This window comes from Aphelocoma coerulescens, chromosome 2 (genome assembly GCF_041296385.1).
Source record: "Aphelocoma coerulescens isolate FSJ_1873_10779 chromosome 2, UR_Acoe_1.0, whole genome shotgun sequence".
Taxonomy (NCBI): Eukaryota; Metazoa; Chordata; class Aves; order Passeriformes; family Corvidae; genus Aphelocoma; species Aphelocoma coerulescens.
The window spans coordinates 53,709,933-53,736,292 of NC_091015.1; the positions used below are offsets into that span (position 1 = coordinate 53,709,933).

At 40.4% G+C, this 26,360-nt stretch overlaps 1 protein-coding gene across 9 annotated transcripts in view; it reads left to right on the forward strand.

The window, feature by feature from the left end:
• Positions 1–26,360, forward strand: part of MYRIP (myosin VIIA and Rab interacting protein) — a 208,528-nt gene that overhangs the window by 140,639 nt on the left and 41,529 nt on the right. For 6 of the 9 annotated variants that reach the window (XM_069007502.1, XM_069007505.1, XM_069007504.1 and 3 more), the window contains 5 exons: positions 13,771–13,907; positions 15,585–15,668; positions 16,290–16,387; positions 16,709–16,789; positions 18,348–18,497. In XM_069007502.1, the coding sequence (XP_068863603.1) occupies positions 13,771–13,907; positions 15,585–15,668; positions 16,290–16,387; positions 16,709–16,789; positions 18,348–18,497 (550 nt within the window). The remainder of the gene's footprint in view (positions 1–13,770; positions 13,908–15,584; positions 15,669–16,289; positions 16,388–16,708; positions 16,790–18,347; positions 18,498–26,360) is intronic. The other 3 variants (XM_069007503.1, XM_069007508.1, XM_069007509.1) reach the window with 1 other exon arrangement.

Genomic DNA, 26,360 nt, shown 5'->3' on the forward strand with positions numbered 1-26,360 from the left:
GGTGTTTCTACCCCTGAGGTCTGTACTCCTTTTCAAAAACGAACTTATGGAGAAAATGAGGAAGAGTATTTTTTTAATGAAAGTTCATCATAACTAAAGGAAAATTGAGGGTGAACACCCTTGAGTAGTCAGTATGTATTTATTTCCTATCTAGAAGAGATAATTGTTTTTTTATTTTCACTTTCCTTTACACAGTTACAAGATTTAATGTGTCCATCTGACTCCATATAGATTAATCTGTCATCTTAAAAGACTAATCTGTTCTGTTTCTCAATTATACAATTCTTTTACTGCTTTTCTGGGTCCAAAATAATTTTTAACTTGTGTTGGTTGAAAATATGTGTGCCCAATCCATGAAAAACATCCTTTAAAATGGTTATTTAATTATTTTCTCATGAGTATTTTTGTAATGGAAATTACTTTAGCACACCTGCACTGTCTTTGTAACAGGGCAAAAGCAGAATTGCACTGGCTGTGAGGTAAAATTTAAGCATTATGTATACTGGACATTACATATCCCTGGTTCTGCCAGACTGGTGAGTTCTTGTAGTCTGACCTCCTAAAAGAAGGTCAGTGCATTAATGAACCAGCACATACACAGGGAACATTCTTAATGTATTGCCTTCTGCCTGCCTGCCCTAGTACTCTGCAAATTTGTCTTCAGTAATGCAAGCAAATAATTTATCCTGCCTTCACATTGTCCTAAGAAAAGGAATAAGAATGGAGAAAAAAAGAATGACCAGGGGCAGGAGCAGCATGACAGTTACCTACAGTAACTCACAAAAGTACTGCATATGTGCAGAGAGAAGGAAGATTTCAATGTTTTTAAGACATCTGCCCTAGCTGCAGAGGATAGACAGACATGCACCCCCCTCTGTCTCCAACCCACCAGGGCTCAGCAGCCATTTGGCAGCCTGCATCATGAGCCATAGTAGCAGCTGGTAGTTCAGAGTACAACCAGCCTGCTCAGTGGGTGATCCTAGTAGTTAGGATTGCTTCCCCAAAAACTGCTGTCAAGTTTCTCTTCTCTATGAGAGGAGTTCTGCTTGAGAAATGACCTAAATTCTGGCTCCTTTGAAGAGAGGTGAGAGTAAACGATGTCTCAGAAATGACAAATGGCTTCTCGTGGCCCCATCTCTCCCTGTGGTCACCACACACAGGAGGGATGCCCAAGTAAAAATACCTCCTGTTACTGCAGTGGGACCTTCCTCTGCCACTGCCAGGTGAAAGTACAAGAGTGTCTGTATGCAGCAAGTCTGCATTAAATCCTTTTATTCACTATGGGCTTAAGCGACATGTTTGGAAAAACGTTAGAAGGAACTTAGTTTCCTTATTCTTCAAAATTGCCTCTGTGGGTTTACCTTAATCAAACATCAAAAGCTATGGTAGTGATACCTTGTGCAGTTAAAGCAGAAAGAGACATCTAGGCCAAGTAACATAAATCCTTTATCTACCAGATATTCATTTCAGCTTAATGGGAACTCAGAAACCCTCGGTATGCATTTCTTTGGTCAGTGAAGCAGGGGCTCTTCTCAGCTGAGCCTTGTGGACATAGCAGAGGAGGGCTTTGATGTTTGCGCTCCACGCACTGCCAGCAGCTGAGGGCCAGCATCAAGGGACTCAAAGGCACACTGCACGCTGGCATCAACGTGTGCATGACCAGGGTAGCTGTGCAGCTCCTCCTGTTTCCATCCCTCCTGTTCATACACTGATTCTTCTAGTTCCTCCCATTTTTCTTGGTTGATCAAACTTGCTGATGATATGCACACATGCGTCTTATCACAGCTGGGTGGTCCTATGAGGATACCCCCTGCCTTCTGCAGATGAGAGGCTTGCCTTGGAGAAGGCAGGAGAATTGTATGTATGGCTTTGAAGATTTCTGCTGTTAGAGAAGTGAATCCTCTGGACAGCAGATCAATTTTACCCAGAGGCAGGACCAGTTCTGAGAAACAGCTGTATTTCTCTGACAGTCTGGCTAATCTGTGTTTTGTTTTTTATTACTTTGATACAAGCATTTGTAAAAACAGAGATTTGGGTTTGGTTTGGTTTTTTTTCATTTTTCATTATTCAAATAACCGAAAATCCATATGAAAAGTACATTTGTATGTGTGCCCAGATGTAGAGCCCCTGTTAGTGAGGCCAGCTGGGATTAAAGTCTCATTTGTATAATTTATAAAGGCTTTGGAATTTTTCCTACGGTTTTCAGCCGTAAGCTGGAATTTGGCTTTTGTCAGACTGCTAGACAGCTTGCACAATAAAGCTTCTAACTAAAAATATTTTCTGTGCAACCCAGAAAACCTCACCATTTAAAATGCAGTGACTATGGAGATGGTTTGAAATAACAAACTATTAAAAAAGAAAAAAAAACCAATAATCGTGCCCTGTGTGCTTTCAAGGCTTAATCAGTGAGCTTCATGCATCAGTAGCACAACATACAGAAAAGCAGAAATGGTAAGTAACTTAGGAGGCACACACGGGATGCTCACTTGCACACAGCAGTAGAATACCTTTGCACAGCATCAGATACCCTCTGATGGGTTGCCCTTGGTCCATTTGGGAAGAGCTGCTGAGGTGCAGTGGTTGACTGAGCCCACCTTCTGGGGCTCCCCAACTATTCTACTTCTAGCCCATTTTTCACTGTAATTCAAGGAAATCTCATTGCTTGAACTGCTGGATAAACATCTGAACCCTGTCCAGGTAGTTTGCTCTCCGGGGAGTGCAACCTCACTCCATCTAATTCTTCCTCCTGCCACAATGGGTGGGTGGGTAGCAAGGAAATACTTTCCTTACACCTCCCAGCTAGGGACCTGCATGGGAGGATTTGGAGGTGCCATGCTCCTGCTGGATAACACAGCAGTGTGTTCCTTAAGCTGTTCTGTGGCTTGTGGAGTTGCAAAGTGACAAGTATGTCATCTCACAAAGGGGTGGTGGAGTCACTGTGTGCACAGCTCCTGGAAAAAAGCAGTGCAGCCTACTCCAGCAGAAGTTGGGCTTGTGGGGTGAGGTAACCAGTACAAGAGATTGGAACTGAAATTGCATCTCTTTGCTCCCCAGCAAAGTATTTTTTAAATTATTTTTCACCTTTTTTCCTTCTTTCTTTCTTAAATAATCTTGCAATGAGCCCAGCTTTCTCTTTGGTTTTGCGTGGTGGTGAATCTTCTCATCTTTGCTGGCATTTCACAGCTGTTTGTTCACAGCTTTCTCCAAATATAAGAACAGAAACAGACCTTCAAGCAGAGGATTGTTGTCTTTTTGGTGTTCTTGAGCTCTATATTAAAAGCCCTTCTAATCAGGATTACAGAATTAATTTGCATGGTTTATCCTCTGGTATTTTTTTCTGATGGAGCAGAGTTTGTATCTCTTTTGTGAAAATTTTTGTGCTTCATCGACCTTACTTTTGTAGTTGTTCGGCTGTTTTTCAAGAATCTGTGGATTAAAAATGAAGTTTACAGAAAGAAAAGCCTTCGTTTAGGTAATTTGAGTAACTAATTAAAGTGCCTTTATGCTCTGTATAGTTTCACTTGGTAACTGCTGTGGTTATGGAAAACATTTCTCATGTGGGTGAATGGTGCATTTATTCGTAGCCATTTATATTCGGTTGCATTTTGACTGTAAATAACTTTTGTTTCAGCAACATGAACACAAAGTTCAATGAGCAAATGCTCCCGAGGGTGTTTTGATGTTTCTCTCTGCATTTGAAAGTTTATTTACATAAGGTTTCCGTATGAATTTCCCTTCACTTCAGTGGGTAGGTGCAAAGGATAAATTTGTAGTAATAGCACAGCAGGAAATGAATGTCTCTCCAATTGAGAATTTATGAGTATCTGGTGCTGTTGTTTCTTAAGAAAAGCAGCAGGATGCGTTCATTTTGAGGTACTGTCAGTGTGGATTTTTGTTCTTTTTGTGTGCCTTCTTTCAGAAATCTGAAGTAAAAATTTCACTGATGCATTGTAGCAAGTAGAAATAAATATGACAGGGACAGCCAATAAATGTGTGTTCAGTGTAGCTGTAATAACTTGTTTTGATTCATGTTTATTTGCGTTTTGCTTCAGCATGTTGTGTGCATGGGAGTGTCATAAATTTACTAATGGTGAAGTATTGATAATTCTTATGATTTGCCTAGAAAAGTATCTGGTACCAGATGGCCAGGACATAAAATTTCTTTCCTTTGAAAAATACTGGGATATTGAAAAGGCATTTTATTGCAAATTAAGATGGGGGGAAAAAAGGAAAAATTTACATGAAATTTCTGGAGGAAATTACTTAGAGGGGAAAGATTTGTTTCAGAGCTAATATTTTTTATTTTTATGATTTTTGCGTCATGAAATAAATTCCTTGGATCATATACAAATGTCAGGAATGTATCCTCACAAAAAGCACTTTGAAGCGAACACATGGAATGTTTCATTTCTGCAGTATCCACACCTTCCAGCTTTTACAGAGGGATTTGGACTTGTTTCCATTCAGTTTCAAAATCCAGTGGTTACTTACTTAATTTTCATCTGGGTTGACAGGTAGTATTAATGAGCTGTGTAAAGATCTGCATTGTAATGAAAGGCTTAAGAGGGAAATACTTGGCAGTGTGGTGAGGAAGGAATTTCCAGGCACTGAATGAAAAATGTAGAAGGGCTGAGAAAAGAAGGGGGCAAGTTCTCTCCTTCCATTTACACCTGTGGTGATGAGGACTACAGACCAATTTTGGCCACTGAATGATCTGCAATAGCTGCAGTAACATCTGGGGCTTGTTGCACACCAATCCAGACGTGAAAGCAAGAGTCAAATGAATAGAACTGGGCTTTTTGTGCGGGTGGAGTTGGTAGTGTTATGGATATGACCATAAGGCTCCTTGTGAATGACAGGCTTCATGGTTCTCTGATGTGGCAGAGCTATTTGCTGATCAATAACAAGGTGTAACATCTGAGTGCCAGTGAGAGACACTTTTAACCTCATTTATGAAAGTGGCATCCATGTAATTGTCAGTTTAAAGAAAAGGTGGAATGAAAATAGCCTACACTTAGTTTGACCGGCTTGTTCTTTCTAGAGTTGGCAGTTTCTATGGTGCAAGTGTCAGCAAGACTTTGAGGGATGTGTGACTCACAGCATTGTATAGCCCAGATTCAGGATCAGTGTGGCATGTCTGGTGCTCTCAGTGCAGAATGTCATCCACAGGGACTGCGCTGTGCTAAGTCACATCCCCACAGTTACATTTGGCTTTCATGAAAGAGTGCTGGTTCAGCCTCAGCTTATCCATTCTGGGTCTGTGCTTACAGAACCATATAGACCACTTAGATATTTTCTTACTCATCCTAGGGAAAAAACAGTGGGAATGATTAGATGACTAGAAAACACGATCTGGGATGATCTGGGATTTGTTAGCCTTTTTAAAAAAAAGGAAAAACGAAAAGAGCAAACATCTTAAACTGTCTTGTTTAAATAGAAACAAGGAAGGTTCAGCTTAAATGTTAGGAAAACCTTTCAACATTAAGATAGGAAAACATTGGTGCGTGGCTGGGGAGCTCTGCAGCTTCAGCAGTCATTAAGAACAGGCTGCCTGTATATCTGCTGGGAATGATAGAGGTATAGCTCATAATGTTTGGGGGCAAGGGGAACACCAACGTGATCCCATTTCTTTTATGGCATAGGGCTCTGCCATGGTATCTTGAAAGCAGCAGTAACTTGTACTGCAAGCTCTCTGCAAGCTCCCCTGCAATGCAGCCTTTTGAACTTTATGGTTCACAAGTCAACTCTGAATAAATAAGCATCAGTTAAATGAGGCTCACTTTACAAAGCAAAAATGGAGAAAGAATATTCACTAATGACTGTAAGACATGGCAAACATCCTTCTAAGCATGTTGTTATGGCAAAATTTTATTAGCTCATGCTGAGATAATGTCAGGAGCTGTATTGGATGTGGCCTCTTACATCTTTTACTGCTAGTAGATGCCTGAAGAGAGGTCCTGCCCCTTCTTCGGTCACTGCTTTAACTGCTGTTAACTCTCCACAATCATGCTGTCACCCCTGGAGTTTATAGTCAGCTAAATTACAATGAAGCACTGGGTTTGAAAACCCTCTTCTTTTTAAAAATTGACTTTAATAACTGCTGCAAAATCCATATTTCACTTGGGTTACCCTAAAACAAAACACTCTTTCTGGGAGCAGCAGGTCATGTTGATCTGTCAAATACACATTTATTTGTGAGTCAGGGGGTCCTGACATACAGTCTCACAGGGAAAGTACAGGGCAAAATAGCTCAGTTAAAGGCTGATGTGTTCTACTCTTGTGTCTGTTTTCTTACTGGAGGAAAGAAAGACTAGCACAGAGATTACAAATTGCAATTAATCTTTCTTTTTTTTTCTTTTATTTAATAAAACGTGGGCTAAGTCTGTGATTTTCTTAAAAGAGGGGCACTGTATCTTCTCCAGTCTACTTTTCAAAAAGGCTGTTAGAGGCACATGCTTGACTCCAGATTTTTACATACTGATTACTGTCCAATAATTCAATTATGTGTTTAAGGATCAGCAATCTCATGGTTTATTTTAACATAGATTAGATTAGATCAGTCTACCACTGGGCATATGAGTCAAAAACATATGGCACAGAGAAATGTCTGTGAATGGAGAAAGGGTTTTTAGTGAATTTTGCATACCATATATTTAAGATATTTCTCCTTTTTTAGTGACTTTTGAAATATTATCTGGTAGAGGAAAATGTGACTCTACACAAACTTTAACTCATTTTGAAACCAGCACGTTACTTGCTAGTTTTCCTCAGCCTTTCTACAATGCCTGTATTTTCACTAAAGCTTTTTTCCGAGTTTTGCATGCTGGTGTTACAGAGCTTTGTTGCAGCATCTCATGTCAGGGCATGCATGGGGCATCTAGAGAATTAAAACATAGATCCTAAAGTGAAGAAAAGTGAAGCATCTCTATATGGCAAGTAGCTGCAGACTCTGATTGTCAGAGAGCTTTGAGTGGGCCAGAACTATGCCTAGATTGAGATAAAGTATAGCCAAATTTATGGAATGTAAGTCCATCCCTATGTGTCTTTTGAGACTGGTTTGGTGTAATGTCAACTGACAAGTGCTGAGTGTGCTGAAGACAGAGTATCTGTTCACTTGGAGCTTTCCTGTCATCTCTTCCATGTCATTTCCAGTGGCCAGACAGAGTATGAGGCTAGGTGAGCCTTTTATTAGACCTAGTATGGCTCATTATCTTATTTTTATGAACCAGTAATCACTTCCTGTGGCCTGCTTCATAACACAGTGATTCCTGCACTTTTGCACATGCTGCTGTGAGCAATCCTTGTCATGTCCCTTTGGAAAGGCACTGAGACTTGGTTTAAAGGGCCAGGGTGGTAAAGATTTTGGTACTACTCTGAATAACCAGGATTAGGTGAACTTGTTACAAGTTTTGGTCTTTTTTCCATTCATGAAGAATATATAGGTTTTCTATGTAAAACCTACTTTGTTTCCCTGATCCAACTTCTTGACTTCTGATTTTGAAGGTAAAGGAGACAGTAAGCAAATTTGAGGGTTGCACATACTGCTATCTTTTGTAAACAAACAAATCTTTGTTTCCTCTCTGCTAACCTTAATTTGTCATTTCTTGTATGTTGCTCCATGCTGAAATTTAAAAATCCAAACTGGAGCAGTGAACTTCTCAGTGAATGGTTAGGAGGATGTGGTTTTTTGGAAGTGCCCTATGTAGTACCATCCTGTTGGTTGAGCTCTCTGAACAATTAATCTACTGTTGCCTTCAGTGCAGTTACTGGGCCAAGTTCATTTCTGCTGGCACAGGAAAGTCATGATTTCACTGGGAGGGACATGGACAGTTGTTTTGTTCCACTTGGGAGAAAGAAACATGATGTTTTCAGTGGAGTAGACAGTTTTCTTTCTGGGGTAGATGCTTTGACTCGAGACAGTCTCCCCTCTGATGTTACTGGATTTTGCTGACTGCAGAGCAGTGTATTCACTGTGCCCTGCTGTGGCCTTTCCTGGGACACACCTGCGTGGGTCAGTGTGCTGTGCTTTGACCTGTCACAGTGTAATCCGTCGCAGCCCTCTGCTGTGGATAATTGGAGGAAGAAATTTTCTGGAACAGCACTTCTTGAGAGATAGGTGACCTGTAGAATGCCATCAAGAGGAAAATAAATTGGATTTAAACTTAAAGCTTGGGAAGGAAGTGTCACAACGAGTTGGCAATCATCTGCTGGGATAAATGATTAGGAGCTGTTGTTCGTTTTTGAACAACTGCTTTTCATAGACAGGGAATAGATGCGAAACAGTTAGGGAAGCCCCCTCTTGAAATGACATGAGCTTGGCCAGAGTTCCTGTTCAGGGCTTCAGGGTGCTGAACTTTCTCAATGTATATGGGGTTTTTTAAGTCTGATTTTCAGAGAACTGAGCATTGGCAGGATATTCCTGTGTGTAGTGGTTTTGTGCTATAATGATTCATCCTGAAGGGGATGAAGGTGAACTTGGAAGTAGGTTTGATTTCACTGAAATGGAAAGAAACTGAAAACCTTTAATTCAACAGTTTATAATGAGCAGTACATTACAAGCTCTAAAACATCAGCCCAAAAGAAAAAGCAAATATGCTATTGGCAGAAAAATAACAGTTCAGGATGTTGAGTTTGAAGAACTTTTACCCCAAAAGTAATAAATAAGAAGTGACAGGTTAAATCTTAATTGTTTCTCTGGGCACCAGGTTGAGGCCACTTTGTGCTGGGAAATGGAAACAAAGGCCTTGAGCATCATATTGCATGTAAGTCAGTGCCGGCAGAGAGCCCGTGTTAGGGGGGCTGTGACAGGCAGCATGCCTGTCACAGCTTAGTCTGTATTAGCTTGAGTTTCCCAAGCACTGATTCAAAACATGGCACTAATGCAGCCTGAGGGAGATGGATGTGCAGCTCCCCAGGAGGGGCCAAGGCTTCCAGGGCGTCAGTCCCGCAGCACTATTCACCCATCTGTGAGGAAGCATCAGGGTTAAAGGTAAGAATGTTTAACTGCAGCCTGGCTCTGTCTCCAGCCCAGCATTTGGCTAAGCAGTTCTGCTCTGGGGGAGTCCTTCCCACCGGTGCCCAGCTCTGACAGAGCTCAGTAGTCAGTCTTCTCCTGGCTCCCACCCCCTCCATCACTTCACTCCTGGCTGAGCCTCTAGGCAGTTCAAGGAGCCTAGGAAGTGCTTTCAAAGAGTGAAAGCTAAACACCGATGTTGCTTTTCCACTGACAATTTGCATTCCTAATTTTTCTTAAGTTTGTGATGTGCCTCTCTCCTCTTAAGTTCAGAGCCTCCCCCCCAGAGCAGCAGTTCTGACCTGTGCATAGTCCCATGTTTCAGAGATGGTTTTGATTGGCCTTTTAAATTTTCTTAATTTTTAAAAATTGTCACATCTGCAAAAGTAAAAAGGTCCAAGAATTGTAAAGCAGCTCCATTCCTAAGTGAAACGAATCAATTGCTGAATGCTGATCTTGACTGCCCTGAGGCTGGATGTTGCAGTAGGTCATGGGCACAGCAGGAGAAGCACAGGATGGCAATTGAGGGACTAGAATAGTTTACTGGCCTGAGTGTCAGCACAAAACTATGGAAGAAATGTTAACATAGGTGTGAAAAGCTGAAAAAGGAGGCTTCATTATCCAGTGAAAGTCAGTAGCAGGGAAAATTCAAGTGATTATGTGTTCACCCTGACAAATAATGTAAGCATTTGTAAGATTTCAGGAAGCACCTCCTGACTTACAAAAACTAGACTGCAGCTCAGTAAGTGACAAGTTTGTCTTGTGGGGGGAAACGTCTCACAAAGTCCATGGAAAATGAAAAATGGAAAAATGTTGTATAAAACACTTTTTCATAGTCCAGCTTGTATTACGAATACAGATTAAGGTCATAAATATTAAATTGATGCTATCTTTAGAGAAAAGTTCTTGCAGAAGCTTCATATTGCCTTTAGGCCAAGTAAAGCCTCTCAACTTTTTAGAAGAAGAAAGAATTAAAGTAGTAAATCAGTGACTAAAGAACCTCTTGTGTTTTGAGTACTGTGTGAGTGATGTCTTTCATGTGATGATCTTCTGGTCATCACTAATAATGAGGGAGATGGTTCATGTCTCCACTCCCCAACTCAGCTAGTGTACTTTTTTTCTTCAGGAAAATTCTAGAACTTTACTATTTGGGTGTTTCAGGTGAGAAGTGTACCAAAGACCAATTGTAAAGATTTTACTGGGTTTATCCCTTCTCATGGTGCTGCTTGATTAAGACAAACACATCGTGGCACTAAAAAAAGGACAGAGGCTTTAGAATACTTGTTCAAGTTTTAATGTTAAATCAAATGCATCTTCCTGGCTTTCACACTTTATAGTAGGACAGAATTTTAAAATCACAGTATTGTCCTCTGCCGAAAGCACATCAAAATGTAACTCAAATCCATGGCAATATTATGTAACATAAATAATGTCCTTAGTGTTTACAGATATTTAGCAATAAAGACATAGCAGTCTTTGTGGCACAGAAAGAGCGAGAAATAGCTTCAACCAGTCCTGCTTCTTTAAAATGCAGACAGATAATATCCTTTAAGTGTGAACTTCCATTTCACGGAGAGAACTTGTACACTTTCATTTAAAGCTAATAAGGGAAGTTTCATTCCAACAATTTAATGCTAGCACTGTCAGAGTCTTTCATTATTCTGGACTCATGGACCGCTTTTGCAGAAAACAGCATTAAAATATAGGGCAACATTAAAGGATTTTGAAATGAGTTGAAAATGCTCTTATTCCTCTTTTGGGTGAGTCCTTTATTTTAGTATCTATAAGAGAAGTTCTCTCTTCTCCAAATCCTTTCTCCATGGGAGGAATCAGCAGGGACATTGTAACTTACTTGAAAGTTAAGAGGCTGAAAAGCTTTAGAGGAGGCATTGTAATCTGTTATAAAACATGTTCAGGACCTAAGCATTGATTTGGAGTTGTTGGTAGCTCTCCAGCTCATAGGAGAGAAGCATGAGATGATTAGATTACAAACAAAGTGTTAATCCCACAGCAACGAGGAAACTGAAAAAAAAAAGAAATAAGAAAATCCTTGTGTTTACACCAGATTAACTACTATGAAGAGGAAAGCATCTCTGTTCACGGTTGCTTTGAGATGTATAATCTCTATCCTTTTGACTCTTCCAAAGTCCACATATGGAATATGTTATCATTACTAATAAAAAACCTGTTTTAGTTGCAAAGCATTCTCACCTCATCAAGAAATCAGTTCTGTTAGCTTTCTGCTTTTATACAAAAAGTATTTATCAAACCCAGAAAAACATGATGACACAGGGAAAAAGATGAGGAAGCAAGCTTGCAGTGAATCACATCTTTTGTTTTCCCAGGCTGCCAGGTCAACATTCATAACTGGCTGTCTTAACTCACACAGAGTGTCCAAAGATAGGTGACTCTCTCTTTATTTTGTCTTGTCACTCAGTCTGAATATTAAGAACTGTGTCTACTTGGCTTCCAAGATGACAAGTTTAGAGTTTTGAGGTAATGTAGCTGAGGTTACTTGGTAAACATGCTGAGGGAGTTAGTAGGGATCTTCAAAGCCCTAAAACAATGTATTTGAGGACTCTCAGTGCTGTGAGTCCCCCAGTGGTGATGGTGCTGCAGTACTTTTCTGTGGACAGCTTGTAGAACGCTGCCTTCACTGGGCAGAAGAGCATCCCTTCTGGTCAATACCTCCTGCTAAGCCAGTTCCAACCCAGTCATGCAGTTTTATCCTTCATAATGATTGTGACTCTGTGCTATTGACTGAAATCTTACCCTGTCAGACTCTGTAGGAACTCAGTGGACAAAAGTAAGTAAAATTCAGCAAGCAGAAGACATAGTATTCTGATGCAGTTCACATGAGAGCAAGTCCTTCCTGCCCACAAAGAAGGCAGGTTCTCAAAATGCCAAAAGTTACAGGTTTGGGAGAGAAATGTTCCTCCATTCAGATTCATCACTTTGCCAGCAGTGAAGCAGCAGTCAGTGGGTCAGGTCTTGAACAGGCATCCTAACAGACGTCTTGGTGGCAGCATTATGGGAATTCAGAAACCCTGTACTTCACAGACAGACCAAGGCATCCTTCCTATTGCTTGTGCTTGTGTACATCTGTGCACCACATGTAAGGACGTTTTCCAGAAAAAAACACAAAAGGAATTTTGCCCTTGTCACATGTTAGTGATATTTGTATAGTGGTGAATATTGGAACTAATCAGCCTCCTGGGATCCATAATTAGGCTTGGGATATTATTGTGCAAATAGATATTAAAGGGCTAATATTCTTACATTCTCTGTAAATATCTCTTCTGCATCTACTTGCTGAGACAGAATGCAGAAAAAATAGGCTTCTGTTCCATTATGTGCTTTTTCTTCAGTTGTCTTCTGTAGAGCAGCTAATGTAACTTTAAGGGTTCACAGTTTGAATACGATAGGCTTCATTGATTTTTAATTTCCAACTGCTAGTGTTTGCTTCTAAGCACTTTCCAGTGATGACAGACAAGTGGACTATATCATGATGTTCTGCTTTTCATGAAGTGGATGTTCCTTTTTATCAGTATACTGAAACTTAAAACGTCTGGATTCAGACTGGAAACACGTAGTTGAACCCCCAGGCTCAGCATGTTTGTTTGTGTGTTTTTTACTGTCTCCTGAAGTATGGTGCTGAGTAAGAGCTACACTGCCAGTCTGTCAGTAGGTGACAAAACAAAAATTGTGCATTGTCACTTGCCTTGCAATTCTCAAAGAACAGTCCAGAGTCCCTGAAGGAAAATTTAAAGGTGACAGTGAGACTGTCATTCTATTTTGTTTTTCACACGTGGCCCCGGGTTTAAAAAGTGGAGTTAAATCATCTAAATATGTTAAAGTCTGGAAATGCTTAGGGTCCAGCACTCCTGATGGCAACATCATTTCTTTAGGAGTTCATATATTGACACTGAACACTGACATTAGCCTTTTGTTCTCACAAATCTGCTGTTAAGAATAAATCAGCTTTAATTTATAGGTGGAACCCTAGGATCCACCCCCAGTGACACCCTCAGTAGGAAATGTACAGGTCTGCGGTGGATTACCCTGCAGTCACCTGAGGTGGCTGTTGCCTGGGAATATGGCACAGGTTCTCTCCATGCACTGCTGAAGGAACAGGTGAAGCAAGTTGCCACATGCCACACTGGAAAAAGTACAGAGCTTGCCGGATCTCTCGGCTTTATAAAGTATCGGAGCTCTGGGGACAAATCTGTTAAGATGAATTATTGTTGTCAGTGATGCTTCCTGTGAAAAGTGAGAAACCAAACTGCAGCTCCTTCTGCTTTGAGGTCCTCTGATTAGGCTTTGTCTACTCTAACGTTTTCCACAAATAAGAGCAGAGATGTATTTTTATGTAAATGGAGGGGGTTTATGGCACACTGATGGGCTTGTGTTCTTACATTATCTGTAAATCTGTGTAAATGAAGGCTATTTTAAAGTTCTTTGCTGTTCCAAGGCTTGTTTGTATTTTACAAGAGGTAGTAGTGTGAGCATTATAATGTAAAAGGGGAGATCACCTTGTCTGATAGTACCAAAACCAAATAAACCCTTGAGTAATGTGAAGAAGATATTTACTTACCACTTAACCTGTTGGGTTTTTTCTTGCCTTCGTATACCAGACACTTGCAAAGTACAAACAATAAAGAATTAATAGGTTTGTGATCTGAGGTCTAAAAGATTTTTTTTTCAAATTCATTTGTTGTAGAATCATTCCAAATGTGTGGTTTATCTTTCTGTTTTAGGCTCCTAAGGACCCAGTCTCTGGATTGGTATTATAATAATGTCAAAAGCCGCTTTAAGTGTTTTGGGAGTGCCAAGGTCTTGAAGAACTTGTACAAGAAGCATAGACTGGAGAGCGGAGTTTGTCCTGATGCGATAGGTAAGAACAGCTGTCTTGATTTCTTGTAAGATTTATTCTTACCTACTTAAACACACAAGCTGAGACAATGGAAATTCTGAGACTATTTCAAGAGAGATTTTTTTAACGCAGTTTTCCTTTTTGCAAAAGAAGTATCTCAGTGGAAAGAGAAAAGAATGAAGTGTCTAGAGAGCTATTTAAGAGTTCAAACAATGTTTAATCGTAATTATGTCACTGATACAGAAGAACTGTCTATAGAGTAAATTGCAGTTTGTATTCTAGCTTGTGTCCCAACATTTATCACAGTTCTGAGTAGTCAATGAGTGAGAAAATAATTTTGCTTTCAACATTTGACCATAGGCGTGTTTCTGTGGTGTTTTAAGCAAAATTTGATTAACATGAGATCCATTCAGTATCTAAGTTGGCCAAAATTGAGATTTCCTTACTTAGAGTTTTGCATGCTTAAGGATCTGAAACTGGGCACATTTTATTTTTGTATCAATGTTTGTAAATAGGTAAAAGATACTGATAAAGTATTGACATCACCTTTTAAGTGAAGACATAATTCTCCCCTAACTATGCTGTTCTAATGCCCCACCCCATAAGAAGAGTGATTGGAGATAGAAAATGGGATTGAAGAAGTGGAGCTTGGTGTCATACTGGCAACTTCAGCAAATTACTTAAAACACATCTAGCTGAATATTTACATTTCACTGGATTTATTGGAGCAGATAATTTACTATTGTAATTCTTTCAAAATTTGTACAGAGACTGTAATTTTTCTATAGTCCTTACTTTGTTTTTTCCTGAAAATACATAGGATGATATGTAGACTTTCTAGTCCTGAGTGGAAATTTTAGATGTTTATTATGAAAATTGACATAAAAGCTTCTAGGGGGAAGCGACCTATTCACTAAATTGTCAGTTATCAGTCTTTTTCCTTTTTCATTATCAAGTTCATATTTCTTGAAAAGATTCCTTAACGACTGAGAACAAATATGTATAAGGACAAGCAAATCTGTTTCAGTTAGGGCAGAAGTGGGACAATGGAGGTAAAAACTGTGGCAGCGGATGCTTCCAAAGTTTCATAAGATGTATTGCTTTTATTTAAACCATAGTCTCAGCGAATGGGTGCTTGAATGGAAGTGTGAGCGATGCAGTGATGAGTTGCAGTGGCATGTGTGCTCTCGGTGAGACCTTTCTAAGGAAGGCCTTGGAGTCTAAATGTCATTGCTAACTTTCTTCTACTCTCCGTGTGACTGTTACATAAACCTTTTGTTCCCTTTGAAGATAAATACTAGTATAGGTGTCTGGGTTTTGCCGTGTTTATACAGCATTGCCCTTTAACATGTAGAATCTATTTCTACCCCAAATGTCATAGTAAAAGCAGATTCTCAGTATTTAGCTTCTACCATGTAAGTTTTATGCCTAGTAGCATCTTCATCTCTTTTTTACTGTAGTAATAGTTTTTTCCATTTGAAATGAATGAGAGGTCTTTGATATAAAAGCAGTCATGTTTTGTACAAAAGCTGCTGCAGTCATTATTTATCCAACAGCAGCAGCTAGGAGGAATTTTCCAGTTATCCCTCATTGTGTGTGCAATGCCACCATATCTTGAGTGAATATTCTAATCTAATAATGCCTCTGTTGTTAATGGGTACTTCTTACAATAACGCATGACTCTGTCTTTCTTTTTAGCAGAAGAAAGTTTGTATGAAGGAAGCTTTGAGAATGAAGGAAGCATTTGTGGCAGTGACTCTACATTCTACCAACAGACAGAAGGTATGCTGCTAAAAACTTGTTTGATTAAAAAGCAGTCCTTACACTTTCAATCACTGGACAAGTAGCTTAGAGTGCTGGTAAGTCTTGTCCACAGATCCAACAATATTTTGGCTGAACCATTCAGCAAGACACTAGAAGTCTTTCGCTTACCATGCTGTGATATCTTTCTTCAGCATTACACCTACTACATGCCATTTCTAGTGTGATTTTCTTAATGTTCAGTTTTTGTTACTTCTTTCCCATTTCTTTTCCTATGCTCATATATTTTTTCATTCTCTTTCTTATATTTTGTTGTTCCTGCTTATAAGAACTTTACAAAATTCCTTTCAATTATTCCCTCCAAACTATTTTGCTACAGTCTAAAATAAGCAACATAAAAAATACTAAATGTTTTATTGTATCTAAGATTTACATTAACGAAGAAACTTAGAGATTGCAACAAATTTCTCTGTCTGAAGTTTTTTATTTCACTGTGCATAATTATGGATTGAGGAAATAACTTCTTTATGAACAATATAAGATTTGAATGTGTGTCCAGAATATGAGTTTGAATTTTGCAGGTCATTATGCAAAATGTGAACATATAAAGAACATGGTGGTTTTATCTTATTCTTCATCTAGGACACAGCATGATGGATACCCTTGCTGTGGCCCTACGTGTTGCCGAGGAAGCAGTGGAAGAAGCTATTTCTAAGGCAGAGACCTACAGTGACAGCCTGGTAACACTTTCCAAAAAAATGTGTTAATTTACATAAGGGAATCATGTTTCTTTTAATATGGGTAGTGGTACAAACCAAGTAGATAAAACCATGAAAAAGTAGTGACTATCTCATGATATATCTAAAGGGTTGGGCATGGGTTTTATTAACTGGTATCCAAGATGCACATTGCATTTCAGAAGGTGATATGCCCTTGAAGTGTCTGTAATTTCTTCCCACAATGTCAATAGGGCATATTGCCCATTTCCCAATCTATACATTTTCTGTGGGAAGGCTTTTTTTATGTGATTTTAGCAAATACAGATATCCATTTTCATGCAGGACAAGCAGAATGAAGCTTGTTACTTGCAGGAGCACAAGGAGGACCTCATAGAAGAGCTGGCCACAACCATTGTGCAGAAGGTATGGCATGCTTATTTTCCCTAGCTTGTTTAATAGCCAAATCACAATGTTTTGCAGCTCAGACTCAGCTAACAACAAAAAGGATGACACCAATGTAGAAAGTGAAGTAAATGGACTATGGCAGTATAGGCTTCATCTCTGATAGAGATCAGTTTATGAGTAAGATCAATCCAGTGCCTAACCTGATGGCGTACATGCTCAGAGCTGAGAGGTGCCACTCCCTGAGGTTTGTGATGTCCTTTCTTGGAAGGGAAGGCCCTTACCTGATGGAATTTTACATCTGTATTTCACTTCCCCACAGGCACAAAGTTTTCTAGAGGTATGGCTCTTGACCATATATATCACTTCCGAAAAGACATGAAGTTTGCCAGTGTAAAGAAGTGTGACTTCTGACCATACCCTCTATTGAACCCTGCATCTGCAACATGTTCAAAGAAAACATCAATCATTAACACAGAATTCTCTTAATGATGCTGTGAGAGAGACTCTCAAAAAATCACAGAACCCTTGGTGTGTCTGATTTCTGTGGCTTTTCACGTAAAGCTCAGTCTTCTCCCTGCAAAGCTCACAGTTGGCAGAATGAAAGTGGAGGGCTAGTGGGAAAAAATACCCCTTGAGTTTGTCTGGACAAGTAAGTGAGGCAAGATGAGCATGAACAGCGCATTGTTAAGCTCCTGTGATCAGTAAAGTAACCACTCTGCTAAGTTAGTCTCCTTCCATGTGAAATAAGCGAGACGCTGCATCTTTGGATGGGCTGTGGCATTTAACAGTGTGTGGATCACACACCAAAAGAGGAACATATTGTTTATAAGGCTGTCAAGAAAAGCCAGAAGAGCAGCAGCTCACTGGAAAATAATCTGTCTTCTTTTTTAATGGTGATGTTAGAATATCAGTTCTGTTTATCAGGTCTTTCATAGTCCAGAGCCTACCTCAGCCAAGCTTGAATTGCTACCATTTTTGTCAAGAGCTGCCTAACAAAATCTTTTACGCCATAGTATAATGTTCTGTAGATATTTTATTTTATTTGAGTTGTGGAAATGAAGTGTAGCAGGATGTAATCTGTCAGTGTAGGGAGACATGATCGATCTCTATCTTAAGATGGTGTAGATTTTCAAGAATAAAAATAGTGTCTAGAGACCTTAGACCTCATTGTTTTCACTAGAATTTGTCAGCGTGTCATGGGAGCCTTTGAAATTCCCCTCATATCTAGTATTTTATGTTTCTTGGCAAAAAGTATTGTCTGAGAAAATACTTGACAGTTAGATGCTGCTGAAGTGTTACTGTAGCAACAGGTTTCTATGTTTATGTAATTCACCTCTGGTATTCCTACAGGCAGTATTATATATTGTATCGATGCTTATGTGCCTGCAAGCAGTAGTACTTCAGCTGAGAAATCCTTGCATGAGCTACAGCAAGAGCAAAGGGAAAGTCACATGTTTCTCCTAGGGAGCTTGCCTTGAGACAGGGTTCATCTAAATCTTCTCCATATGGCTCAGACAGTATTTTCCAAGGAGCACTTTTCTGTCCCCTCCCACCCCGTTTTTGCCCTACCCTGCAGATTATAAAGAAGCAGAAGAGCAAACCCGAGCAGGCCGAGGCCGACTTGGAATGGCCGCCCTCGCGGAGCAGCGGCCTGGCATCCGTCGCCGTCTCGGATCAGAGCATGCTGACCTTCCCAGGGAGCCGCAGGGGGTCCTACACCTTGTGGGTGAGTGGCACAGCGCAACTATCCATGTTTTCTGGTGCACAAAAGCAGAAGGTTGCAGTCATGGATACGTATACTTGCTGTCTGGAATGGTATGTAGAGACTTGCAGAGAACAAGCATTAATTCTATGTCTGGCCACACTGTCACTCAGTTGCATGATGGGCCATGGAAGTACATCACAGACATTGCGTTGTTCTGGTGAGTGTGTTGGGGAGGGCTCAGTTTGTGATATGAGCAGTCTCACTGTTTGATTTGAATGCTAACAGGACTCAATGCCTCAGTGTTTATTCCTCAGAACAGTTTTTCTGCTCACTTAACTTTTATGTATGTCTTTGCTGAGTGTTATATTTTCTTTTGTATAAAGTTAGGTTTCTGTAATGTTTCTTTTTCTCCTTAGGCATCTTACAGAAAACAGCCACCACCAGCAGCAAGAAAGTAAACCCAGCTGCAGAGCACCATTTATGTCTTACACTAAAGTGTTTCCTCCTTCCACTTCTCAGCACAATGTCTTTAGCTCCTGATATAAAGCTGAAAAAAATCTGACAAGCTGCATTAGTAAAAGTTTTAAAAGAGCAGCGAGTAAAAAGAAATGAAAATAAGCTGTAGGCTTGGACCAGCACTTTGACAATCAGAGAGGAAAGACAGTGACAGATGAGTTAGTTCCAGTGCATTTTGACACTGTGGTTTAAGCTGCTGCTCCAAGTGCCCTGCTGCTGTGCCAGTAACTGCCTCTCCCCCACTAAGCAGAACCACCAGAACTGAACGTGGGCTATGTCCTAGTTCCCAGCTAAGTTTGCTCACTTACACTCCCAGTGAGAACAGATTTATGCCAGAATATTGTCTGTGTGCCAGAATTGCTGAGATACAGACTCGCATCCTAGTCTTCTACCTATTTGCAGAATGAAGGGGTACTGCCTGTAATGTGCTGCTGTTAATAAGTGATCAGAAGTCAGGGTGAGCATGACTTAAGTGCTTTGCTCTGTCGCTCCTAGGCAAGTTGCTTGTAGAATATAAAAGCCAGGAAAGAGAGAGTTAATTTTGCGTCTGACTCAAATGAGTTTTCTTCCTTAAGTTTAAGGACAGGACTTGGATGAAAATGCTGTTCAAATCCTCAGTCATTATACCAGAAGCCTGCTCTGCATTTGGGGAGTTAAGCTTGAACTCAACACATTTTGAAATTCTCTTCTGAAGTAACAATTTAGTCCTGAATTTTTTTGCCAGAGGGAGGCTCATTGGTTTGAGTAATAGTAGACTTTGTGAAAAACACTGGAGAAACAGAAATGTCACACTAAGGTGTGAACAACTTCAGAACCTCTGTAGCCATCAGTCAGTACTAGAGATCCAGATGTGTACAGTATTTTATAAGGACTCTCTACCTCTGTACAGGGTCTTTTGCCACATTTGTCACCATTTGTTCCAATTGTCTTCCCACAGTGCTTTAAGGAACATGAATGAATCTGGCCATCTGCTGTGCGATTTCATCTCTCCCATAAATTTAGTTTCTGCCTTTTGCTTTGCTAGGGTTGTGTTATTCTGTTCTTTTCTCCTTTGAAGTGTGTATGTGTTTATTTTTGCTTTGAATAAAGGAGAATTTTGTTAGTATGAGCAGACACCTTTGTAAAGGAAGTATAGCTACAGTCATTCCCATAGCTAAGATAGTTGCAGTTATGTTAGGCTATTAGATAGCAGAATTAAAGTCACAAAATCTGGGCCTGCTGGAAAGTCTACTGAAAGGCAATTTGTGCAGAGCAAATGCAGAGCACTTACAGCCTTCTTGATTGTCCTCAACAGTGCTGAAACAACTCAGCTTCCTCCTCCTGAGCTTGCTTTCCATTCCACTTTGTTTTCATTCAGCTACAAATGGGGAGCATGCATCTGTCAGTAGATCTGCAGGACTAAACCACATTCTCTTCTGTATGTCATGCAGGAAAGTTATCTTTTCTGCCAAACGAATTGCAATTTTTTTTTTCTTTTCAAAACAAATCTTAGCTTCTGCAGAAGCTGGCAGAGAGGCCTTATGCCCATTCCAGGCAAAACTCCTTACTGCCTCCCAGGAACTGTTGAGTGCAAGTCTGTAACAGCAAGTCTTCCTGGATTTCACTACAATAAGTTAAGTCTCCTTAGCTCCTAACTGATGACATCAGGTTGACAAAAAAACTCAAGCTCTTGATTTGAGTATATACATCCTAACACTGAGCTGTGTGATGGCTTAGTTTGGGCAGAGATCTGCCTGTAATGATAAAAACCTTTACACGCCACAGCTAGCAAGGGGTCTGCTGCAACAGATTTATTAGCACAGGTGTTCCTACTGCAACCAAGGTTTTGGTAGACAGACAGTGGCCACAACAATCCCAAGGGAAGGAAGAAGAGAAACAAGTTTTCATTTTTTTCTATCAAAGCTGTCCAAGGACACTATTACTGTGTCAGAGTTACATGTGTGAACCTGTTTCCCAATAAAGGTTATTTAACTAGAACTTCCCGTGTTCGAGTATGTCTTTGGTACCAGGCTAACAAATTAGCAGAGGCAGGGTAGATTAAATAAAAGGAAAGAAGAAACATGATTAACAGAAAGACAGACGTACAGGGTAAAGGGAGATAAGGATAGCAAATCTTGAGGCAGTCAGAATTGCATAATTTAAAACAGAAGATTTATCTTGGAGGAAATATTTTTATTTGTCTTCTGTGCACGAGATAATACGTGTGCTTTTGCTAGCACAATGAAACTAGTAATATATAACACAGGGCAATTGCATGCTGTAACACCGGCCTTTAGAAACCCATATTTATTATTCCATTGCATTTTATTGCCAAAGTTACTTGCTTACAGTGTCAGGGGGTGCTGTAATAATCCCAGATATCACCTTGTGGTTTCACTTGCCAAGCAATTTCTCTTTTTATCACAGCTATTTGTATGCATCTCATCCATATCAGCCAGAAACTACCCATGGTCTCTAGAAGCCCTGCCTTACCTCCATGCTCATCCAAAACCACTTGCTTTGAAAAACTAATTAAATATGATAAACTTCCCCACTTCCCCCCCTACTATTGACTGCTTAACTGCAGTACTATGGTGTGCTAGTAGCTATAGACATTGTCTTTTCCCTTTTTTTCCCTCTCAGGTTTTTTTGAGATCCCTTGCCCAGGCTAAAAATAGTGAAACAGGGCTGAATATTTTATTTCCTCATTTCATAAAAAGAGATGGATGGCACCATCTGTTTCTCATTACCAGTCAGCAAAGGCTGTGCAGTGTTGGGATAGGAGAAGTACAGAGCAATGGGTGGATGTTTCTGTGCTCTCTCAGTCCAGTTTGCCCACCATACATCACTGCCAGCCAGAGAGCAAATGACCAGTTGGCATATTGTATCCCATTTAAACATTGATGGAGTGAAGGCACCCTGGTGTGTTTTAAGTGTTGTATTAGTGGTCTTTATTTTACAGCATAAAGATTGCATATACAAACAGAAGCTCATCCATAATTTATAGCATATGAAACAGCTAGGGATATAGAGAAAGGGAGGATTTCATTAAATACACATTATGATGCACCTCAGGGGAAGCAGAAATATACTGGTTAAGCTAATTATAAGGTCCACAGTGTACTGACAGTTGTTTATTTTTTCCTTTTTTTTTTTTTTTCCTCCTTTTGATTTGTTTTAAAGAGAAGGAAGGTTCCACGAGCCTGAGGTCTAACACTGCTTTGGAAATCCTTGGAGGTTTTGCAGCTGCTCTGTACATTTTTAGGTTTGTCTCAAACAACAGTGCTTGAAGAAGACCTTTTTGAGGAGGAATCCTGTTCAGCAGTCATGCAGCACAGTGGGAGAGCGATTTCAGATGAGGGAGGCATAGCACTGCAGGAAGCTGATACTAGCTGCCATCAGTTCCTACCTGCCAATGACTGCATCAGAAACATCATATTTATGTCATAATTAATAAATGTGTCGTGCTGGAGGGAAGATGGAGGTTTTTACAAGAGCTGGCATCAGATGCCAGCTTTCTGATGCAAGAGCTGGCATCAGAAGGTTGCATGGTGTGTATTGCTGGGACCTGCTTCCAATGAGGCAGGTGTGCATTCACCCAGAAGCCCATCAGCTGGATCCCGATGGGTCATTTGCTGTATTGTTTCCTTTGAAAGAAGTCAACTGCAGGACCATCTTCTTTGCACAAAATGGGATAGAACAGTACGTTTTGAGATGGAAAAGCACTTGGTGCTCTAAAAATAATGTCTCTTTTTCATTAATACTTATTATTGGAAGATCCAACTTTCCCTAAGTGCTTTCCAGGTTACAGATAATACTGGCATCTGCTGACTCCGCAGGTGACACTGTAACATTGTAATCTGGTCGATTTCCCTCCTTCCACTGCTGCAGAAGGATAGGATACAACTAGTCTGTGATTCTGACTCAGCAAATAGTGCCAGTTTTAAGGCTGAGGTCGCTAAGTAATCAGTAAAAGGCTAAACATGACAGCGTTGTCCTTTTAAAGTTGTTTGTGTAGCTTGAGTTTGTACTTCTTCTTGAGATGTATCTCTAGCATAAAATTACTGATTTTTGGTTTCACATACTATCCATGCACTTGACAAACTTCCAAGAAGACAGTTTTCGATGCTAGGTACATGATCAAGCCCATGCAGGCCTACATTCAGCTGCATTGCACTTAGTGTCAGCAAACCAAGATAGGTTTTAAGGCATGAAAGAGAGTAGGAGAAAGGACAAAGAAGGGTGGTCATTGTATAATGTCGTTTTCTGAATAATTAAGGTTGTTCTTGCAGGTTTATTTTGTTTTAAAGATTCTATCATAATACATTCCTGGGTATCACAGAATTTTCAGATCTCACTTAAAACCTGTGATGCTCAGAGCTGGGCTGCCTGACAAACCTTGCTTTATTTTTAGATTAAATCAGGGTGTGTATTGCCAGAGGAAGAAGTAAATAAACACAGAACACTTAAGGCTTCCTCTGGTGTTTGAGTAGGAGATACAGTGATTCTGTCTGATGGGTGAGTGCTGTGCAGAGCACAGCTTTGTAGATGAGGGTCAGAACAGGACATGAAAGGTTGCACAGGGAACTGAGACAGAGATGGATAAAAAAAGAATAGTTGTGTTTAGTGAAGAATATTGACTTGAAAAAAATGGTGTGTTTATGTGTAAGGCTGCAATTAGACCTGAGATGCAGGTGCCAACTCACCTCCTGCCCCTACCCTCTTATACACAAGCACGCTTCCAGAGAGGTGTGCTAGTAGCAGAGTAAAATCCTGCTGTCCTACACCAGAACCAGGGATCTGGCTTTTGCAGTTGCTCAGCTTTCTCTTCTGTAAGTAAAGTGGCAATACTGTCATCACAGATACTAACTGAGCTCTCAGTGTCTTCGAACTGGGAAGCGTCTTCCCTCTTTGTTCTTAGTTTCATTTGTTCAGGTTTTTTCAGATGTCATACAATACTCAAAGTGGGAGGAGGGAAGAAGAATGGGCTGTGGGTGAACATGTGAGGAGCAGTAATGGCTAAATGCACAAGGGTCCCTTGTAAAGGCACTGCCTGGATTTCATTTGCCTTGGTATATCTAGTCTCTATTCCACAAACTTCAACAGACTTGTTCACATAAATCCATTACATCGATCAAACTATGATATTTTATGCTCCTAGCACTTTCCTGAATTGTTAACCCCGTAAGTACAATAAAAGGATGTTTATACTCATATTCTGGAATCAGTATGAAATATCCATTATTGCAAACAAAGCAGTAGCACTTTCACATGTGGGGCCAGCTTTTTTTTCCTTTTTTTTTACACTATAGGTGATGCTGTAGAGCTACTGGCATGCCTACCAGCAATGGGTTTGTCGAGGAATACCCTCTTGTGTCTCTACCTTTACAACCCTTCTCTCCATCTGCATAATCAATGTCAGCTAATCCGAACTGAACCAAAATAAATGTGCACCCAAATGTGGCTCCACATATTACTACACAGCTGTGCAATTCATCCTGCTGACAGACCCATTCCTGATTAGCTAATCATTATTTCTGTAGTCTTTTTAAAGGAACAGTGCTTCTAAGGGAATCAGATGTCTAAGAGGCCAGAAGAAGGATGGAAACAATCCAGTGCAGCCAGGATGTGTCTGTCACTAGTGAACAAAAAGCTAGCTTGGGCAGACCCTAGGAAGACTATTCTAAGTATATTCAAAGGTTTTGCAGGAGAGGGACCAGTCATCTTTGCTTTATCCTAGCCTGCTGTTCAAGGGTTTGCCCTGATGGCTGGGATATCCACAAGGGGTGGTTAGGAGGGAATTTTCTTTCAACTGAGTGTGAAAATCTTTTATTCATCTGCCTGTTCTTGCCCTTTCTCAGAAGGTTGTTAACAGATCCTTTGCCACATACAAGATTAACTAAGGAACAGATGCTTGAAACCCTTGGTATTTCACTCCCACTGCTAGTTGTCTGGACTGCATACATTTGAGCAGAGTGAAAATCACTTCCAGGATAAATAGGCTGTGGCAGAGTGGCTCCATTTGCAAGCTCATACTGTCTCCTTCCTGGTGTGGGAGTTTTCTTACCAAAGGATGCCTCAGCTGTTGATGCCTAGGGACTGCTACTGTATTTGCTACCTGACCTGCTGGTTCTGTCTGTGAATTGATGATATTCACAGAGCACAGCTGAGAAGGGGATTTGCTGCACCACTGGCAGGCATAGCTGCAGAATTTGCAAGGGAGGAGAGGGGATTGATAAGGTTGCATTTGAGTCATCTGAGTTTATGTGTCAGTTCTAGGTCGCTTCCCTGAATAAACAAGGTGGTCCTTAAAGCCCAGCTTAACAGCTGCCACTCAGGTCAGAGCTTGCAGAGCACAGGATTCTGCTGCTCAAATCCAGAGGTACCTGCCCTCAGCACTGGCGTTGAGGTCCTTGTGCCTGCAAGGGCTCCTACTGTGGTGACCCTGCAGCTGCCTTGTGGCACCCGGGGTTCTCAGTCCCTCCTGAACCTGGGAGAGTCCTTGATCTATTTCAAATAGCTGCAGAATAAATCACTGTTTTATGACTTATACCAAGCTGAAGCATGATGTAAGGGTGGAAACAGGGTGAAAGAGGAGGGAAGTGAGGGGAAAAAACATGCATGATCCAGTTGTGAAGTCCTATCAGATGCTTTTGGGACCTATTTTGAATTAACGTTTTGGCTTTTCTTTAGGAGAAGGAGGAATTACCCAAACTTTTTTATCTGTTGAGGAATAATGTAGTGCAAAATCTTAATGTTGTCTCTCTAAACAATATGCATACATATAAGGAAGTTGTTGAAGGTAGAGAATCTATAGATCATCAACATTAGATGCAATATTCATTATTGTGGTTTATAAAGTTGTTCTTTCTTTTGGTTACAATTTTCATTTATTCAGTGTTCAGAAGAGTGAACTTGAAAGTTTTTATTGATAGAAGATGGAATATTTATATTTATTAAGTAACAGAAGGTGGGATTACTTTTTATTCACTCCTTCCTTCTTTAATCTTCAAAAACCACTTTGTCTTCTTTTTTATTTCTTTATTTAAGGCCATCAATGAATTAGATTATTCTTTTTAGTTCTAGGTCAGTAAAAAATGAAGGCTGAGTTCTCTCCGTCCAGACATTATAAACTATGCAACAGAAATCCCTGAAGAGGGATTTTTTAAAAAGGGACAGTAATGTGCCTGGAATTGTAACAAACATCTCAGGGGACGTGCCACTAGGCAGGATTTGGTGGGGAACTCATCTAACTCAGGTGTTTGGAAATGCCTGTCAGTACCCCAACTATATTTTGTGAGCCATGCTGCATTGCCCAGCACTCCAGCATGCAGCACCTGCCTGTGTGGGGTGTGTGCAGAGCCCAGCGAATGATCCGCGGGGCTGCAG